This window comes from Cajanus cajan, chromosome 11 (genome assembly GCF_000230855.2).
Source record: "Cajanus cajan strain Asha chromosome 11, NIPB_CcT2T_4, whole genome shotgun sequence".
In the NCBI taxonomy this organism is placed as follows: Eukaryota; Viridiplantae; Streptophyta; class Magnoliopsida; order Fabales; family Fabaceae; genus Cajanus; species Cajanus cajan.
In genome coordinates this window covers 34,623,022-34,644,399 of record NC_138527.1, presented here as the reverse complement: position 1 = coordinate 34,644,399, position 21,378 = coordinate 34,623,022, and the positions used below count along the sequence as shown (strand labels likewise).

At 31.6% G+C, this 21,378-nt stretch overlaps 1 protein-coding gene across 3 annotated transcripts; it reads left to right on the top strand.

Moving 5' to 3' along the window:
• The first annotated feature begins 6,379 nt into the window (after window positions 1-6,379).
• Window positions 6,380-21,223, top strand: EDR2 (ENHANCED DISEASE RESISTANCE 2). Of its 3 annotated transcripts, none has more exons than XM_020361412.3 (22): window positions 6,388-7,024; window positions 7,331-7,405; window positions 8,530-8,583; window positions 8,757-8,822; window positions 9,072-9,169; window positions 9,501-9,568; window positions 9,654-9,770; window positions 9,914-9,954; window positions 10,052-10,152; window positions 11,752-11,847; window positions 12,178-12,242; window positions 12,508-12,579; window positions 13,343-13,498; window positions 13,730-13,962; window positions 14,040-14,079; window positions 14,209-14,363; window positions 14,454-14,555; window positions 17,215-17,259; window positions 17,347-17,487; window positions 18,686-18,781; window positions 18,917-19,018; window positions 20,680-21,223. In XM_020361412.3, the coding sequence occupies exons 1-22, from the start codon at window positions 6,884-6,886 to the stop codon at window positions 20,785-20,787; spliced, it is 2,172 nt and encodes a 723-aa protein (XP_020217001.1). In that variant the 5' UTR covers window positions 6,388-6,883; the 3' UTR covers window positions 20,788-21,223. The 3 variants fall into 3 exon arrangements, with proteins under 3 accessions (XP_082922649.1, XP_020217001.1, XP_020217000.1); XM_020361411.3 differs by having other exon boundaries at window positions 6,390-7,024; window positions 9,066-9,169; XM_083066523.1 differs by lacking the exons at window positions 17,215-17,259; window positions 17,347-17,487; window positions 18,686-18,781; window positions 18,917-19,018; window positions 20,680-21,223 and adding an exon at window positions 16,850-17,084 and having other exon boundaries at window positions 6,380-7,024; window positions 9,066-9,169.
• The last annotated feature ends 155 nt before the right edge of the window (window positions 21,224-21,378 follow it).

The following is a 21,378-nucleotide window of genomic DNA, read 5'->3' as shown; positions in this document are numbered from 1 at the left end:
ATGTATGGAGGTTGGAGAAACTTTACACCTTGCTACCCAATACTATAGCTCCATAAATTTGTTGCTTGCAGTCGTGTTTGGTGGATTCAATGGATTCAACTACCTGAAGGTGCTGTTGCACTCAAAGTGGATGGGTAATCTTAGTAGCGTTAGTTTCCATGGTTTATGAAGGGATCACTAGGGGATGTTTCTTTTTGGCTTTTATGGTAGGATTGGGCAAGCCCTCATTCTTCATCCAAAGTTGCTAGCAATGTTGCATGGCCTTCACATTTGTTGGGAGAAAGGGTAACACACAATTTTCTACTACTCCAACTCCAAAATGTTAATTGATCTTATTCAGGGGTGACATTTCCTTGTTCCACAGGTTTGGCAATGAAATTATGGAGATACATGACTTGAGAAATTGGGATTGAGTTTGTAACATGAGCCATATTACGAGAGAAGGGTGGATGCTCTTGCAAAAATAAGAGCTCTTGGAGTTGATATAGTCTCATGGTTCCTCATAAGTATCCTGAGGCTATGGGTAGTATATTGCTAGTTGACTCTTTAAGGGTTACTTACCAGAGAAGTTCTTAATTTTGCATTACTCTTTTGTTTTCCTTTTTTTTATCTCTCTTGTAACCCAAAAAAATTAAAGCAAGTAAATTAAGAAACATAAAATAATACAATGCAAATTGTACCTCAAGAGTTTATTCTTATTTTTTTAAAGACATCAAATTGATTGAGGACATTGATAACATTGTTTGAACCAACAACAACAAAATATGCATGTCAAATTCACAAATTTTTCATTGCCATTGTTTATAAGATAGTAGTAGGATGAAGAATGAAGTTAAAAAAAAAAAAGCACAAGCAGAAAATAATAAAAGGATCTAGCAAAACAAAGTTATGCGATATAAATAATAAATATTAAGACAATATATGGATTTTAGCAACTAATTTCATCTAAGGGTTACTTTGATCTCAATAACTAGTTTAACCCAATGATTACATTGACCCCAACAATTAATTTGACTCAAAAAACTAGCTTTACCTATGACTATATTGACCTTAACAATTAATTTGACCTAAAGACTATTTTGACACCAATAACTACTTCGACCTATATCTTTCTATAACAATTTTACACAAGTAACTGTGATAGTGAAGTTGTGTCTCTAACATCTTAGTTGTATCTTCCATGAGAATATAAAACCCCCTTAAAGTTATATATTTCTCCTTATGACATCAATAATCTTTCATGGCCATCGATCTTTGATTTAGTTATTCTTGTGCTACCTTCATTTCTTGCAAAATTGGAACATGTTTCTTTATGTTTTGTTTTAGCTTTATTTTTTGTCATTTTTGTTCCCATTATACTATGGATAGGAGATAATGATATGTCAAATTTACAATTTGTTAGCATCTATGGGGAGATGATGAGATACACTCTTAAAGTAGATATTTTTGTTATTTTTTTTTTTTTGAAGAATTTTCATCCCATTCTAAATTTCATTTGAAATTATCTTTCAATGAACATCATGCATATTCTGAAGGATTTTCCTTCATCTTGATTCAAAATGACAAACACATCATTCACAATAGAGCAATTCTAGCTACAATCTCTCTAATACATTTTTTTATTATTGACTAAACTTTATTAAAAATCACAAATTATATTTAGATGTTAATTTTTAAATAAAAATAAAAATACAATACATGTTAATTAAATAAAATAAGTATTTAAAATTTTTTAAGAACATAAAACGTAAAAACGTAATGTAGACTAAAATTAATAATAAATTTTAAGACTTTATTAAATACGTTTTCAATCACAATAAATTGAATAAATTTTGATTCTAATCATTATATAAAAAATATTTTATTTTTTCATTATTAACTAATCATATGCTACTTTTGTTTCTTTTGTTTGATATTACTATCTTCATCCCATTTACACACACATTTATCTATCACCTATTTTTTTTTATTAAAAAAAACATAATTAAAAAATAACTTATAATTAAGATGCATTCCCTTTTTTTTTTTTTAATTTTATTTTACTTTTATACGTTTTCTTAATTTTGTGAAATTTATATTTTATTTTTCCCGTCACACCTTCTTCTTCCTCCTTTAACACTCCCTCACTCACCCTTTAATTGAGACTTTCATTCACTTTCTAAGTACCTCTTACTTTGTTTATTAATAGAAATTAGTTTTTTTTTATTATATAAAGATACACAACAAAAAAATATTTTTAATTTTTTATCGTATATTTTCATAAGACTTGTCAATATACACAAGAAATATATTTTTATTTTATGGTTTAGGATTTATATAGAATTTACATGTACGATAACAACACTTTCTTAGTTTCTTTATCAAATATTATTATTTTTATAATATTTTACGTAATTGTTTCTACAATGAAAAATTTCACAATTATACAAAATATTTATACCAATGTTTGACAAAGTATGATATAAAAAAATATTGCACATATAAGTTTTAAAATTGTTTAAATATATAACAACAATAAATATTTTTTATGCTATCACCGGATAATAATAAAGTTATTATATGTTATTTTTTTTATAACAACTATTTTAAAAATTATGATTGGATGACTTCTAATTGGTTAATAATATAAATTCTTTTTATATTATTAATACATGAATATTAAACTCTACGTACAAAAATATATGAATATTTGACCTAAAATGCAAGCATTAAGGACCTATACATGAGCTAAATAAGTCATTCTTTCAACTAAAATTGTACAAAATATTCCGATAAGATGGAGAATGAATATAAATAAATTCAAGCATAGGATTATATAACATAAATTATTCTTGAATGAATTAATATAAATATATTAGAGTGCGTAAAGACCTTCATTACATGAACTAGAAAAAAAGAGTTACTTTATGCTTCTATATATTAATATTTAAAAATATATTTTTTTTTGAAAAAAAAAAGTAACTGCATACGATTTAAAAAATAACTATGGATGCATTAATTGTGAAAGAGAATTATAAAAAGTTTGTATAAATTGAAATTAAATTTTCTAAAAGAAAAATAACATCAAAACAGATATCCTTTATTAGTATAGATCATAATATTTCGGGTCATAATAACAAGATGATTTCAAATTTTAGTATATGATGCCAACATGTGTGAAAGATCAGACCAAAGAAAGAATGAAGAATAAAAGACAAAACTAAGATCTATGTTCAAAGATTTGACGGAAAACGAGTTTGGGACTTTGATGCACCAAAAAATTTCTCTTGTTTCTGGTATACTAGGGAATAATCTAACTTTTCAAAGGCATGTACTTGTTTATTAAAGATGTATGTAATTGCATCAATTAGAAATGATTAAGAATACATTATTTTTAGTTAAACTAATTGTGTTCAGGCAATAATTTTGTTTTATTTTATTTAGGATGATTTATGACTTAAAAAAATAATAAATTATCAGTACTAATAGTCAAAATTTGGATAATACTAATTATGTTGAAATTTTGTTATTATTATTATTATAATTTTAACACATAAAAAAATAAGAATAAATTTTAAGTGAGATACAAAAGTATATATATTTTTTTTAAAAAAAATCATCGATAATTATAATAATAGTTAAACATATTATTAACTTTAAGTTCGTTAGCTATGATTGAACACAAAAATTAAAGTTTGATTAAATATTGATGAAAAGGTATACAAACCATTAATTGATGCATATAAAGAAAATAGCCTTTTTCTAAAATTCCTCTCTCAAAGGTTGAGACAATGTTGGGACTATAAAGTAGTCAAATCTCATGTTTGATGTTTGAACCATTAGATTGTTGAACTCCTTACAACCTAGTATTCGAAGTCTTAGATAATGAAATACTTAATGAATAAGACTCAAATATTAGAATGGTCGAATGTTTGAAGACCCCTCCAAATCATATAGCCAAACAAAAGGTAAAAAGAAAAGTAATCAGGAATACTAAGAACACTAATACACTAAACATGTATTAAAAAAATGGTCCATTAAGATATGTCTAAATAAGAAAATAAATGTCAAAGTAAATCTTTGTTCACTAATTTCTCATTAGCATTTATTGTTTTAAGTTGAATCATAACTTGACACCAAAGTATTTATTACAAGTATCTTATTTTTGAGAGTATTCAATAACCGACTACTTAATTATTAAAAAGACTTAACAATAGAAATATACATCAAAATAAATTATTTTTGTACCTTTGACAGATGTACATATTATGTTAACTTTTATAACCAAATAATTTAAGTCTTAAAGTTTCTCATAAGAAAATAGTATTCTTATTAAAAAGATGATAATTCTATCCTAAACTATTTTATTAAATAAAATTTATAAAGATTAATGAAATTTTACATTTTAGATATGTTTATTCTCTACCCGCTTTCCATTAAATCTATTGTGAAAAATATTATTCTTATTAAAAAAGATGATGGTTTTATCCTAAACTATTTTATTAAATAAAGTTTATAAAGATTAATAAAATTTTACATTTTAGATATGTTTATTCTCTATCTACTTCCCATTAAATCTATTGTGACTACCTATAACACATTAAAACACTATACAAACTAGGAAAGATATTTTGTATTTCATATATTAAAAAAAATAATTAAAATAATTAAAATTAAATATATGTAAGTAACTAATAATTATAGAATGCGAGTGATTTTGAGTAATTATTTTATAGATTCGTGCAAATTTTGAAAAATACATTAAAAACAAAGTAGAAAAAGACAATAAAAACTAAAAAGCAAAATAAAAACTAAAAAACAAAAAGTACATAAGAGAAATAATATTTTTGAGTCAAGAAACAAAACATGATTTCCGTCTCCCGGATGCAAATTTCGTGCAGATTTTAATTTTTTTTAAAGGTTTTATTATATATATAAATATAAATATTTTAGTTAAATAATATAAAAAGTTTGACTTAAATAAAAAATAATTATTAATTAAATGTTAATAATTTATAATATTAATAACTTAAATAAATATTATTTGTATAAATTAATAAAATTATTATTTATTAATATTATAAATTATTAACATTATACATTATTAAAATTATACATTATTAAAATTATAACTTATTAAAATTATACATTATTAAAATTATAACTTATTAAAATTCTAAATTATTAAAATTATACATTATTAAAATTCTATATTATTACTTATTAACATTAATAATAATTTAATTATTAATTATCAAAATTATTAATATTTTATACACATATATTTATAATTTATTTATACACTTTTTATAATATTTATTTTAAATATATATATAATAAAAAAACTTAAAACAAAAAAAACTAAAAAAAAGAAATAATATAAATAAAATACATAACTATTTTTTTTATTTAATTAAATATTTATATAAAAAATAAAACCTTTAAATGAAAAAAATTAAAACTTGCATGAAATTGGAATTCTAAATTAGGTGTGAGTGGAGACTGTACTGGTCAGAATTTGGCTCTCTGCAGATCAGATTCCGACCATGTATAATAAATAAGTTTAGTTTTATAAATATATTAACAGGGGTTCAGTTTTGTATTTTTTTTTAAAAAAATTTCAGCACGGAAAAAAATTTCAAAAATCACAGTGAATAAAAGGAATTTGTCTAACAAAAAGCTAACACTTCACATGTATTTTTGGCAACTGTTAAGGTAATTTTGACTTATATTTTTTAACACCAAACCCAACACAGAATAATTATATTTCAGCCTATTTACTTAAATTTAACTTATCACTAAACTTAACAGTTAGTATTACAACAAAGTTCATTTCACTAAAATACTTTTTACAATTACAGAAGCATCAACGGTGAGCAAATGCACAGAGTTAAGAAAAAAGTAGGTAAATTTTATATATATTCAGATGTACACTCATAAATTAAAACATCACTCCTAATGCACATTAATTAAATATAATGATTTTGCCTATTTTTTCCTTATAGCAGTCCCTCATTTGAAAAATTTCAATAATAATAATAATAATAATAATAATAATAATAATAATAATGTGATGCTTAGGTGTCCACAGTAGACAGTGAGGTGCTGAAATTAATTCCAATTCCTAATCCCAGTATACTGTTTGTAGGCGTAAATTAGTGGGCAAGCGCAACTAAACAATGACCATTACCCCAATACAAACAAATGTGCAAGCCACCCGCATCCAGGGCCATATCCGTCATTTTCAAAATGCTTAATATCACGTGGGACCCATCCCTTTTTCATCACGTACTCCTCAAACAATAATAATTATCCATTTTTTTTCTAATTGCACCCTGGTAGTGGTAACTGCTAGAGACTGGACGCCACCCCCGTTCAAAAATAGGGAAAGTGTCACGGCGCCAACACGCATTTCCCCCACACGGCCCAATCACATCGCTCCACGTGCCAAATGCTCCTCGCGGTCACACCCTTTTCTAACTTACGTGGGATCTCACACTTGCGCTAATTGCTAATTGCTAATTGGAATCTCCTCTTCAAAATTCTCTCTCTCCACACCACCGTTCCTCTCTACGTCGTCCATCGTCGTCGCCGATCCCGGCAAATCCAACTCCAACCAGGAACCGCTTCGTTCCGGGAATCGGAGAAGGCCAACTGCTACTAGCTCCAATGCGGAATTCGAATTCCGAATCGTAAGCTCCTCCAGAACAGACAACGAACGGGAAGTGCTAAAGTGGAATCGCCGGTTCCGCGATCCTCCGTCTCCGGCGCCGGTGATGACTCGTCAGGTCACGTAGCTCGCAATTGATCTCGCCGAAGCAGAGATTCTCCGTCTCCGGCTTCCGGCCCCGAATTGTGCTGATTTTTGGTTTTGGAAATTTGAAATTCGCTTTGCGGCGAAACGATGTCGTCGAAGGTGGTTTACGAAGGGTGGATGGTGCGGTATGGCCGCCGGAAGATCGGGCGATCGTTCATCCACATGAGGTACTTCGTGTTGGAGTCGCGGCTGCTCGCGTATTACAAGAGAAAACCGCAGGATAATCAGGCGAGTCTATCATTTTCGTCGAATTTCGCTTCTTCGTCCTCTATTTTAGGGGAATTCGCCGATTGTTATTGTTGTGCTTCAATTTTTATCGTTTGTTAAAGTTTGCGCTCTCCGGTATCGCCTTTTGGAGTATTCTGTAGAAAGGGATTTGCGATATTGCTTTTCGGCTTTTTTAAAATTATTATGCTTTCCGAACTTTTTTATTTTTATTTTTTTTTACTTTGTATCTCTTTTACCTTGTTGGAGAGCAGATGGTTCTGTAAACTTGACGACATGAAGTGTTTTTTCTCTTTGTGCTTTTATTAGGTCCCAATTAAAACACTGCTAATTGATGGCAACTGTAGAGTGGAGGATAGAGGCTTGAAGACTCATCATGGACATGTGAGTTCTACGATTAAATGTGCAATCGCATGCACACACGTATATATTTGTTTTTTTTTGGTAGTAGTGATGCTTACTGTGTGAACCTTCTGGTCTTGAAATGATCAATTGTCATGAACAGGGCTCAGTGTATGTTTGATATGTTTTGAAAGGTAACTTTTGGATTTGCATGTGTCAACTTTAATTCGATTAGGAAACTGAATGTGTGGAATGGAGGCTAGGAAATGGTTGAAGTGAGGGGATGTTGTGAAATGGTTTATGATTTGTGATGGATGCAATGATGGTTTATCAATAATACTATTTGCATTTAGTAAAACAACGAAAACAAATGGGCCTCAACATTTTTGAAGAGTAATTCTAGGCAATATACATAATTTTATGCACACGAAAATCACACCCTTTTCTGTACCATCAGTTTTACTTATGGAGCTGGGTAGGGTCCTATGTTGCCCAAGACAGATTCCCCCCCCCCCCCACTCTTTTAGATTTGAGGAAAAAATTCATTACAAGAAAATAATTCTGAAGTAGGAGGACAAGGTATCGTTCTTCAACGTGGCAGCAAAAGAAAAAAAGAATTCTAAAGTAGGAGGACAAGATACAATAACTTTGCAATCTTTCTTCATTTCTAAAAGGGAAATCTCCTGATCAAATGTATTACTGAACACCAAAGGGGTGGGAGTCGGGAAAGCTGTCATATACTCCTTATCCATTGTTGTCAAACACGTGAGTTAACTCATGGACTTTTCCGAGTTTACATGTAAGCTCATTTTCTGTATTAACCTTGTTGGTACCATCATTCAGATTATATGCTGGGTAATCCTCTAGAATGAGAGGTATGTGGGTTCACCTGCTATAGGCACCAGTAACTGGATTATCCATAGTCAGAAATTCCTTTTTTAATGAATAATTTCAGAAGAGGTAGCACATTTTTTCTCCTTCATGTAAAGTTGAATTAAACAATTTGACCATGGATGTTATTTTGGAAGTGGCATATGCTGGGTATTGGTAGTCCTATTTGTAGTTAATTTGTTAAAATATAACTGTAAACTATTTAAAATTTTTCCATACCGACAAAGATTTTGTTCTCTCTATTTGCCTGGAATTATTTATGTCCTTTTGTGCAGATGGTTTATGTTTTGTCGGTTTACAACAAGAAAGAAAAGAACCATCGAATTATGGTGAGTGGATTTTTCTCACTTTCATATATCTGACATATATTTATATCCCTTCTATCCATAAGTACTATCATGCCATTTTGTTGGTTTTTTTATTTATTTATTTATTTATTTTTTTACAGTTTATAATTTTTTGTTGTTGTGTAAATTTTGTATTCCTCTGGTTGTTGCTGCAGATGGCAGCATTTAACATCCAAGAGGCCCTAATCTGGAAGGAAAAAATTGAGTATGTCATTGATCAGGTGTGTTTCATCAAATTGCACAATCCTATTATGTTCTTTAAATACGGATCAATATCAATATTCCTAATTTTTGGTTAGACTGTATCTCTCCCTGATGAATGTTGGCATCGCTTGAAACATGAAAAGCATTTTCCTTGATACTAGGAGAAAATGTTGCATTGCAATATTACTTTGTAAATTCATCTCAGTAGCACATGCTTGTCTGTTATGTGAGATGATTCTATTGAGCTTCAATGCATGCAGCATCAGGGAGCACAACCATCAAATGGTAACAAATATATTTCTTTCGAGTACAAATCTGGGATGGACAATGGGAAGACAGCTTCTTCCTCAGACCGTGAAAGCCAGTAAGTATTTCTGTCCTTTGCTTTTTTCCGCTTACTGTTTGTAGAAGATGGCAATTTGTAAAGTTTACCTGCTTTTTCTGTGCTGTTGTTCATATGTTGTTAAATTATGTCTGTCTTCTTTCAGATTGTTTTCTCTCATTCCAATGTCCATTCTCAGGAGATGCTAATGAAATAATTGATTGGGACATACCAGAACATGATTTAGTTGTTTAGGGAATTTTTATTCAACTGCTGAGAAAATAGCTCCATTGTAGATAATTGTTGTATCCAATGTTATTGTTCATATTCACCTATATATTCATAACATCCAATATATTTTTTGGATCTCCAGGTTCAGTGCTCAGGAGGATGAAGATGACCCTCACCCAAATTTGTTAAGGAGGACAACAATTGGAAATGGTCTACTTTGTATCCCTTCAGCTTGTGGGCTTGCAATTACTCTGCTACGGTCTATATTTAAAACCCTTCCTTTCTTGAGATGCAGGTCCTCCAGAGTCAGTTTTTGACTGGACACGGGAAATAGACTCAGATTTGTCAAATCAGAATATCAATAACCAAGCATTCTCAAGAAAACATTGGCGTCTTTTACAATGTCAAGATGGTTTGCTACATTTATTTACATGATAACACAATTTCCTATCTTGATGACATAGAAGAAAAGTTATTCTAGGGATATATTAGTGTTAAAATAATTGGATATGTAGTATTTCTATAAACTGAAATAATTTTCTCTGAAATTGGCAGGACTTCGTATTTTTGAAGAACTTGTTGAAGTTGATTACCTTGTGCGTTATTTCCTGTCTTTCTTTATTTTCATGATGTACTACCTTTCATGGGATAGTTTGGGAAACACAATTATCTTCAATTTGCTTCATTATGTAGCCAAGGAGCTGTAGTAGAGCTATGAAGGCAGTAGGCGTTGTGGAGGCAACATGTGAGGAAATTTTTGAACTTGTGATGAGCATGGATGGGACACGGTTTGAGTAGGTTTTCCACAGAATTACCACTAATGTTTTTGTTTCTGCATATTTGTGGCTGTCATGCATGATGTATGACCAGTTTTTAATTTTTATGGAGGAATATTGTCGTGATGTATGGGAAAGTGATTACACCTGAGTCCTGACACAATGACACTAGAGGAGATTTTGATATCATCTAATGTTACTTTAGTAGAGTCAGTTTGGATAAACCTCTCAAGAAACATATAGGAAAAGAAAATAAAATGAATCAAGGAGTAAATAAATCAAAATTTTCTTACGTTAAAATTAACTTGAACATCTCAAATTTTCCAGAGGCTCCCTCATTTAATTTCTCCATAAGCATCTATAAACATAACAAGGCTTGAAATTCTTGTCTTAGAAAAGTCTTTACAGTAAGTTTTACAATTGAAGACTCCCATAAGCTAGAACTTAACAAACTGGACCATATTCTACAATGTCCTGGACATTGTAAAGTACCAAAACATTTGCTCATGGGTGTATAAAGTAGTCAGAATGTTAAGAAAAATACTAGGGGAGACTGGTCAAGGAGAGAAATGAGTCACTGCTATGTTATAAATAGTGATGAAGAGGGCATTGTTGGAGCTGAAAGCTACTTACATATTTTTGTGCTATTTCTGTGACTAGCGATAATTTTTTTCCAGGTGGATGCTGAAGTAGTGGGAAATGAGAATGTTGAGGTGGATAAGTTGAACAAACAAACAATATATTAAGATAAGAACATAAGGTTACAAATGGAATTATTTGGGATTATGTTTTGGAGTAACACCTATTTGAGAAGATGATAGTAACTTAACTATGATGGTTTGATCATGTGACAAAAAGAGCCGAGGATAAACAGAGGCCACGGTGCTAAAGTTGTACCAAATGGAGGAGGGTTACATTAAAAACGGTAGAGGAAGACCAAAGATAAAAGTAGGCCAAAAATATTGAAAATACATTAATTTAAATGAATTAATTGGAAGTTTGGTTTCCTTAGAGCTCAATAATGTCATATGATCCATATAGCTGACTTGACCTAGTGGGTTAACACTTGGTTGTTATCACAAAAGGTGAGCTGATGAGTCTTATTAAGATCATTTTGATTGATGAGGATTGAGGAATGTGACTGAGGTGCAAAATTGTTTAGTTTTGAATGCCAGGTCAGAGGAGTAATTAGTTTGGAACCTCTATTATCCTTTTCATAGTTGCAAAATAGATACGAGTGGATTGCAATTGATGCACCAAGTTGTTTGACATAATTGAGTCTGAGTGTGATATGCATAAACTGGGTTATAGAATCGATTTGGAAAACTTAGAATGGAAACTGCACATCATTATGTTCTTTTCAGAATTTTTTTTTGTCATCACTTTTGTTGTATAATCATTCATCATAAACACAAAAAGTTAAGCTTCATGTAAACTTACTAGATGGCAGTAGAACTGTTCTTGTGGACCTACAACAGGTCAAGGATGCCTTTAATCTGTAGTGATAAGGGAAATACATAAACTAAGTTTTTTTTAGATATTTGATGTTCCATAATTCTGCAAATATTTATTTTGTAGATAAATTTGGTTTGCTTCTTATTGTTTGCATGTCTGCAGATGGGATTGCAGTTTCCAACATGGTAGTTTGGTTGAGGAGGTGGATGGGCATACAGCAGTTCTTTATCACCGACTTCAGCTGGACTGGTTCCCAATGTAAAGATAATCTATCTTCTCTCCATTTATAATAGTTTACACTTTATATTAGGGTTAGCCTGATATATAATATATATATATATATATATATATATATACATATATATATATATTTATAAAAAAAAAAAAAATGAATGGAGATGCCTTTTCTTGAAGAACCAAGTTTACTCATATCTTTTGTCATAAGTTTTCTGAGTAAATTGTTTTATTTCTTGACATGTAAGCCACTAAGATTTGGGACTCGATAAATAATTAAAAAATTGGGAGCACATCCCCAAAGTAAAGTGGTTAACTGTATTAACCCAAACTGGCATGCATTTATCATTGCAGGTTTGTGTGGCCTCGTGATCTTTGTTATGTACGATACTGGCGCCGAAATGATGATGGAAGTTATGGTAAGAATTTGCTTTTTTTGTCAAAGATTTTTGGTATATGTTTATAGAAGTTGCTAATGGTGACACTTGTTGAGGAAACAAAAGTTGAGTATTAAATAAAAAATAAATAAATTTATTATACTGGGAACTCAAACATTTTATACTTCTCTTTAAGAAATCATGGTATTGAATGGTCCTTAATTAATGCCCTTAAAGCACTCGTTATCAAAATCCTACCATGTGTTTATTACTCTGGAAGTTTGCATGATGTTTCTTCTTCTTGCAGTTGTTTTATTTCGCTCTAGGGAACATGAAAACTGTGGTCCACAGCCAGGGTGTGTTCGGGCACATATTGAGAGTAAGACTCATTTCTTTATAGATTTGACTCTGTCCTTCAAAAGTCCAAGAGAGTTCAGGCACATTTGGCCTCTCTGGTGTTTTGCTAGTTTATTTTAAGTGCCTTGCTTCTTCTGATTTGTGTAAATGAGGCAGCTTTGCATCCTTTTTCGTTTTATTAGACCTTTTATTATTTTATATTTTCTGCTAAGGAGGATCGTCCCTTTAGCTCTTTTCCTGTTAGTATGATTATTTATTTATTTTATATAGAAGAAGAGGATGTGGCGTGCACATGAACACTTCCAATTTTAAATCCTAAAATCAATGGAGCTGTGTTTTGACATTTATTAATTTCATTAGAATATATTATTCTGAACAACAATTACCTTACCTTAGTTACCTCCAATTGAATGGATAGAATAATAATCTTTGGTTAGGAACAGCTAATCAGTTGGAAAATATCATGGAAATGCTACAGCTTGGATTTGAAGTTTCCCTCTTTTTATCAATTGAAACATGTGAAACGTTTCCATGATCTAAGAGATAAATATGGAACCCCGCATTATGTTTTCTGTCTGATTAAGATGAAGATCGATCTTTAAGATAAACTGATTTTATGTCATTTATTTATCAATTATCATTATCAATAGGAGACATTAGTTTTTGAAAAAGAATTCATTTTTTTTCCTTCTATTGATTGATGCATCTTACATATAGTTTACTTTATGTTCCTGTTATTTCTATAGAAATTTCTTAGGTCTAAGAGTAAGAACTGCTTTCTACAGGTGGGGGATTTAATATTTCCCCCTTAAAACCTCGAAATGGGAGGCCCAGGACACAAGTTCAGCATCTTATGCAGATTGATCTTAAGGGATGGGGTGTGGGTTACTTGTCATCTTTTCAGCAGTATTGTGTCCGCCAAATGTTAAATAGTGTAGCCGGTGAGTTGATTTTGTTTATGCAATTTACAATTTTCTTATAGAATGGTAACTTTCTCCCTTCTATCGTCATGTTATTTTTTTTATACCTTTCTCTCTCTTACTCTTTATCATTATTTTGGTAATTGAATGTTTAAGAGTGGAGATTGCCTCATTTTGGATCTCTCTCTTGTGGGAGACCCTGATGTGCAATGAGTTTCTAAATGCATGTATTTTTTTCTTCTCTATCTACAGGTTTACGTGAATGGTTTGCCCAATCAGATGAAAGGAATGCTCATCCAAGAATTCCTGTCATGGTTAATATGTCCTCAACATCTGTTTCTTCAAAGAAGAATCAGAAGCCAAATGATTTATCTGTCAATCCTCCTTCTCTTGATCAAATGAATGCTGCAAGCAGAAATTCTGCCTTGATAGATGAATATTCTGATGATGAAGAAGATTTTCAAATAGCAGAACCTGAACAAGAGGTTGTATTTGCATTCCCTCATCTATACTTTAGAGGTTTGCTTCATAATTTTTAAGATTTAATATTTTAATACTTCAGGCATACCAAATTGGCCTTGAGAATGATGTGAGAAGGACAGGTAACTGCTCGCTATACCTTATTTAGTTTATTGATAATTACAAACATATGCATGAAGCACCTGCACACAGAGATGCATGTACATCAGAAGCTCAATTAAATCTTCTCATAATGCTTTCCTAATCTGAAGCCTTGGAAGAAGAACCGGCAAATGAAATTGACTTATCTTCCTTTTCGGGCAATTTGCGCCGAGACGACCGAGATAAAGCTCGGGACTGCTGGAAAGTTTCTGATGGAAATAACTTCAGAGTCAGAAGCAAGCATTTTTGCTATGACAAGTCAAAGGTCTTCTCTTGTTATATTTTTTTATTCTTTCTGGATCAAAATATATCATTGTTTGGCTGTGTTCATTTTCCTTTGTGGTGAACTTTGAAGGTTCCTGCTGGCAAACATTTGCTTGATCTTGTTGCTGTTGATTGGTTTAAAGACACAAAAAGAATGGACCATGTGGCTAGGCGTCATGGTTGTGCAGCGCAAGTGAGTAATTTAACTTAACCTTGTCTTTTTTTGTTACTTGATGAAGATTGTCGTTAGGTGATTGGAACTAGGTATTTTGTTACAGAAAATAGGGGTAAACCTAATTACTGAGATCACAATTCCATCACAACACACAGAACAAAAGAAAACAAAAGATAGACCATTGTAGAACATCAGGGATCTGCAAACCTTCCTATCCAAAGGCCCAAAACTCACTTGGTTACTGAATCCCTTATCCCCTCTCTTTCCTCCCTTTTTATCTTTGCTTCTAACCCTTCTCCCTTCAGCCCTCCTTCCCCACCCTCCTTGCCAGGTGGGCCAGGTTGTTAAGATCCAAATCTCTCCTCTGCCCCTTACTAATTTTTCATGTGGTTTAGCACAGGAGGAGTTCCTAAGAATACTGTCTCCCAAAGGATCCTCCTTGTCCTCCATGTGGGAAGTCTGGGAGGTCATCTTAAGTATCCTGTAGCAACTGAAAGTTCTACCAGGTTCCCTAGTTTGAAGCACAATAGCCAAGTGATAACTGAAGAATAATAATTTGATTATTTCCTATCATTCCATGTCCGCTACACCTCAGTAATAGGGCTCTGTTGGTAGGTTTGTTATTTTACCCTGGTTTGAAGTGAACGGTAAGCTTGACCCACAGTAGGCTTCTTGTCACTTGCATACATGATTGATTTTTCTTGCACAGATATTCAATAATGTTTATAGTTATGGGAAGATTAAATTTCTCCTTTCTCAAGGTTTGTGCTCAGTTCATAAGATACCCATTCTATTTAGGACATAAAAACATCAACCCCTTTTAATTGAAATTGGACATGGTGGTGCTTAAAAATTTAAGGCTTAAATGCGTTTTTGATTCCTAAAGTATAACTGCTATGCAATTTTAGTCCTTCAAGTATCATAGTTATGCAATTTTGTTCTCTCAATTTTTAATTGAACAATTTTAGTACATCAGTACCACAATTATGTGATTTTAGTCTTTTAAATATTGCAATTATACAAATTTTTACCTATTTAAGTTACATATATTAGTAGTTTTAGTAATAATAAATATATATCATTTAATACATAAATGAAAATTATAATATATGCATAGTTTTAAAAACCGGACCGGTCATCGAACTGGTTAAGGTATTGGGTCAGTGGGTCAAAGGTTGAACCGGTGGGTCACTGGTTGAACCGCATGACTCGATTTTTATTTATTTTTATTAAAAAATATTCATATTAAATATATTTATACTTATAAATTTTAATAAATTCATATCTTATTTTAAATTTAAATTTTTCTATCTTATTTAAAATTATTTTTATTTTTATTTTATAAAAAAATACATTAAAAAATTACATGTTAAACGGTATATTAATACAAATTAAAAATATAAATAATATGTACATATATAATATGCTTGCAATTAATATCACAAAATAATATGTAATATTTACATAGATATTGAATTATTAAATATATAATTTAAAATTAATAATATACTATAAAAGTTATTTAAGTTGTATATATTGCAAACAAATATATTAGAACAAGTAGTCATTGTTATATTTAATAAGACTCCTTGCTTTTTCATTAAGAGATTTAATTTTCATTATTATTTTTGTGATTTATGGTCCCTTAAAAAATTTATAAAAAAAAAAAAAGTGGTTGAACCGGTTTGACCCACCGGTTCACCGGTTGAACCGGAAAATTGACCGGTTCAATCCGGTTTGAAACGGGTCGACTGCATAACCGATCCAACTTCAAATTCGGACCGGCTGGACCACCGGTTCCTGGTCCAACCGGTCCGACCGGCCGGGTCGGTCCGGGTTTTAAAACTGAATATATGTAACTTAAATAGGTAAAAAATTGTATAATTGCAAATACTTGAGGAGCTAAGATCGTAAAATTATGATACTCAAGAGACTAAAATTGTTTAATTAAAATTTGGGGAACCAAAATCGCATAATTGCGATATTTTAAGGATTAAAATTACTCAATTAGAACCTTATAGACCAAAATCGCACAATTATATTTCTAGAGGGATAAAAAATGCAATTAAGCCAAATTTAATGGAATTTCTTGTTAACTCTTAGCTAAAAATGTTATACGAAGATGGAGCAGAACTCCCCTCTCTTTCTAGATTGTCATTCATACCATATTTTTTTTAATACAATTAAAATTATTTGGAAAATTGAATGACTAAACCAAAAAATCCTTGTTCAATTTGATTTGTTTTTAATACCCTTCCAACCTAGGATTAAAGACACTATGCTTCATGTGTTATCCTTGTCATCCTTGTAAGGTTGCCGTGGCTGGTGATTGCAAAATGGAATGTATACAACTTGCTGCGACAACTACTGTTGTATTTTGTTGAATGCTCTCTCGGTTTAAAATACCCCACAGCTGCTCCATTTTTTAAACACCTTACTGCAGACCAAGACAGACCCAAATGCACAAACCCACACACTTGCAATTGAAACACATATATTAAAGGAGGATAATATCTTTGCTTAAATATGAGGGTTATCGGTTATAATATGTGCAAATCACAACAAGGTGAATTTGGTTACCTCATTTATTATTTAAGTTGTTGGGTGGTTGTTGGTATTGTAGTATGCTTTTTTAGGCTTTTGCTGACAATAGTCCTAATCTTTTGTGTCTATGTAGGTTGCTTCAGAAAAAGGATTTTTCTCTATTGTCATTAACCTTCAAGTGAGTTGCTTTATTCATGTGACTGAGTCAACTTTAAACTTCAAAGATTTTGAGTTTGAACTAAATGAATATGCTGTTTGGTTGTAGGTGCCTGCATCAACACACTATAGTATGGTATTTTATTTTGTGACAAAGGAGTTAGTTTCTGGATCCCTCTTGCATCGCTTTGTTGACGGCGATGATGAGTTTCGAAACAGCAGGTTTAAGCTCATACCATCAGTCCCAAAGGTATTTGCTGAAGTTTGTCATCATCATAATTAGGCAACTTTCTCTGCCTTTGCTAGTTAATTTTATAATCTGTGGTTGTATCATTCTTAGGTATTTAAGTCTTAATATGGGCATGTTAATAGCACTCTGTCATCCTTTGTTTATAGTGAGCGTGGTGTCTGTATATGTGCTTTGCCATTTGTTTCTTGCATTCACTATTTTTTTATATTCCCCGTCTGATTAATTTTGAGGAGGATGCTTTTATGTCACGTTTTTTTTCCAGTAGCATTTATCTTCTGCTTTTCTACAGATTTGGTGTCATAGTCTAGTAAATTACAAGAGAAAGTAAACTGTTTCCTTCCATTTCTACTGCAATCGAAATTATAGATGCTCCATACTGTATGTTACAAGCAAGTTTGTTAATCATGTGAACTTATATTTTGGGAGCACACTTGGGTGTGTGTGTGTGTGGGGGGGGGGGGGTTGCGGAAGGGATTTACTATAAGTATTAAAAAGACAGGTATCGTGTGAAATTTCAAAAGCCTCATCTTATTCAACTATGTAAGGTCAACTACATGGATTACACTATGCCTTTTGGCTCAGTTGAAGATTAAAACATCAGAGGCATTATTTAGTATTTACTATGATTCTTCTTTTCAGCTTTGAATGCATCACGCAACACCAATCTTTTTTCAACTAGATGGGGTTAGCTACATGTATTAAGCAATGCCACATTGTTGTGTTGTTAATCATGTGTAAAGGCAAATGATAAATCTCTATATCCTTAATGGTTTTGCTTATAGATTTTCTCAATCACCCTTTGCCTCTAGGGATTGAGCTACCCTTCATTTGCTTCATAAAACAGTATAAAAAGTCTGGAACAAACATGGAAATTGCATATTTCCAAGCTCACTTTTCCCAAGAGTCCTCAAAACAAATGTGCCTTAAGTTGATATATGCTGCTGTGGTGCTGCTTGCTACCAACTTGATGCATATATATTTTGGTCTGGCTCAATCCAAATAACTGAATCTCTTTTGGTACTATATTTTTGGTTTTATGACCTTCTCTTTCATTTTTTTCCTTCTGTTTATTTTTATGGTTTTTTGATTTTATTTCTTTTCCGCATCTATTTGTAATATGTAACCATCATCTTTCCTCTTTACAAGCATACGTTTTACTCTTTACACTCCTTGTTGATTTTCCATCTTAAAATTTCAGGGCTCATGGATTGTACGCCAGAGTGTTGGGAGTACTCCTTGTTTACTGGGAAAGGCAGTTGATTGCAACTATATTCGTGGTCCCAAGTATTTAGAAGTAAAATTTCATTCAAGTTCTTCGTGAATTTTTGTCTGTCTTGTTGTAGGAACTAGGAAGGTTCCTACTAATGAATGATGTTTGTATCCTAACTTGTCTGCAATGATTTTTCAATCAATTACCTTTTATTTGTAGATTGATGTTGATATCGGTTCTTCTACTGTTGCTAATGGAGTTTTGGGATTGGTTATTGGTGTGATTACAACACTGGTGGTTGATATGGCTTTTCTTGTACAGGTGCGTTTTATATACCAGTAATTTACATTTACACAAGTTTGAAGTGGAAGCAATTGGACTAGACCTATTTTCTTCTTGCTTTTAATGTGGAAACTTTCACGTCCATATTTGCACAAGCATAATGGCTTTGATTTCACATGTGCTAATAATACTTGATTTTAGTTTAATTCACTTCGGTAGAATAGACTCTTGTATGGACAGAAATGCACCTTAGAGATGATAGCTAGTTTTGTCCTCCTAAGGGTTGGGGAAAGACCTGCTTGCCTCTTTTCCCTTGCCTTTTTTTTTCAAAACGTGGAGGCCTGCTAAATGAAAACAAACCTGTGTTTTAACAAATTATGTTAAATTTCATTACCTGTCACCCTCCAACTGCTAGGAATTAATGTGTTTGTTTGTGATGCACCTCAACTTGTCTGAGGCCGAAGCATGGAATGGCGTTGAATGCCATTTTAAACAGAGATACAAATATGCTCTTTATCAAGTTGAGCTAGTTCTGTGTAAACAATGTCTTGAACTCTTGACCTTTTACCTTTGTGTGTGAGTTGAAGATTTGCGTTCCATAAAATTTATAATATTGATACTTAATAGATGTTTATAATGGCATAAGCAAAATGAACCACCAATTTGGTCCATCAAGTGTTACATTCTCCTAAGTATTGAATATTGTTCAATTTAGTTTCTAAGTTCACATATTTTACTAATGTTTAGGAACCAAGTTGGAGGATTTCTCTATTTGGGGGACTAATTAGCCTGATTTCTAATATTTTCACTTTAGGGACGAAATTGAGGATTTATTTGACAAAACCATGTACCTTGTGATATTTTGTTAATACCAACCGCGTGCTGCTTTTTTGCTTGCACTTCTGTAATGGCATGTATGTTCTGGAATTGAGTGCATTTGATTTACCTAGAAAAAATAAAAGTTTCACAGTTCACACGTAGTCATACTATTACGTAGACCAGTCTTCTATTAAAATATAACTTGAGTTTGTAAATCTATAAGCACCAAATAACCAGATGATTAGCAAACTTCGTAGTAAAAGTGGGATTTTGGTTGTTACTTGAGCTGAGGTCGGTATTGTACTGTGTCCAAGTGTCCATCATTTTAACTAATATGTATGGGAGAGATGGATCAGTAGATCATCATTATTAATAATAGCTACCTAATTTTTTGCTAAAAGTCCTCATAATTTGTTGTAAATATCTTGAATGTTCGAGTTTAAAATGTTGATTTTTCTATCACAACCTCTAATTTGTGTTCTGAACCGGGAGTATTGGAATATTGGATCATGTTCGTGCCATAGAAGGTTTTATTGCTGGATTTTATGTAAGAAATTATTTTAGAGATGTGATACACATAGAATTCATCTAATAATTTATATAATATCATTTTTTTTGTGTCTATTTTTTTTGCATTACATAATTTATTATATCTCAAATTTATCTCTCTTTTTCTTAAATGTACATATAACATTTTTCATTATTTTGCATATAGTAGCATTTCTATTATGCCCTGGCATGTGTGCATGAGGGTTAAAATTGTACTTGGTTCTGAATAAATGCTACTTGAGTTTAAACATTAATTTTCAAAATAGATTGGTAGACAGTTCGTTGATATCTTTTAATGTATCGTGAAATCGTGACAAAATTATTATTGACAGGCAAATACTCCTGATGAGTTGCCCGAGAGGCTTATTGGAGCTGTTCGAGTTTCTCATTTAGAGCTCAAATCTGCCATCGTCCCAAAACTGGAGCCGGATCCATCATGACCGACTGAGTCGTTTCTGTTCTTTTATACAAAATCATTTGTTCGCAACATGCACGTGTACCATTTTTTTTCCTCACTGGGATGTAGGTTCATTGTTTCCTAATTGCGTTCTTTTATGAAATATTAAAAGGAAAATTTCTTTTCATCTTTCCTTTTTTGTAGTTCATTTAAAGTGTTAAGCTGATAGGATCTGTATTTTGTCAATGTATTCATATTCGGATACATTTCATCTGATTATGAAGTATCACCATATAGTTCGAAACATTTTTTTTTTCTGTAACCCCCGAGTAACTTAGAAGAAAAAGGGAAGATTTCAGTCATTTCATCCCGTCATGGAATTTTCTTGTGTAATAATGTATATAGTTTTTTCCTTCGTGACATCTCCCTGCACCAAAGGTTGTATCTACATTTTGTAGTAATGCAGTTTCTTTGTCATTCCTAAGGTTCTCTAACCGAAAGGTTGTAATACTATTAGAATACGAGGGGAGAATGAATGTTGCCATTAAGATTCTGCACTGCCTTTATTTTATTTGGATTTGGAGTGAATAGAGAGAAAAAAAAAGTTTAAAAGTAATATGTTGGAAAAGATTTG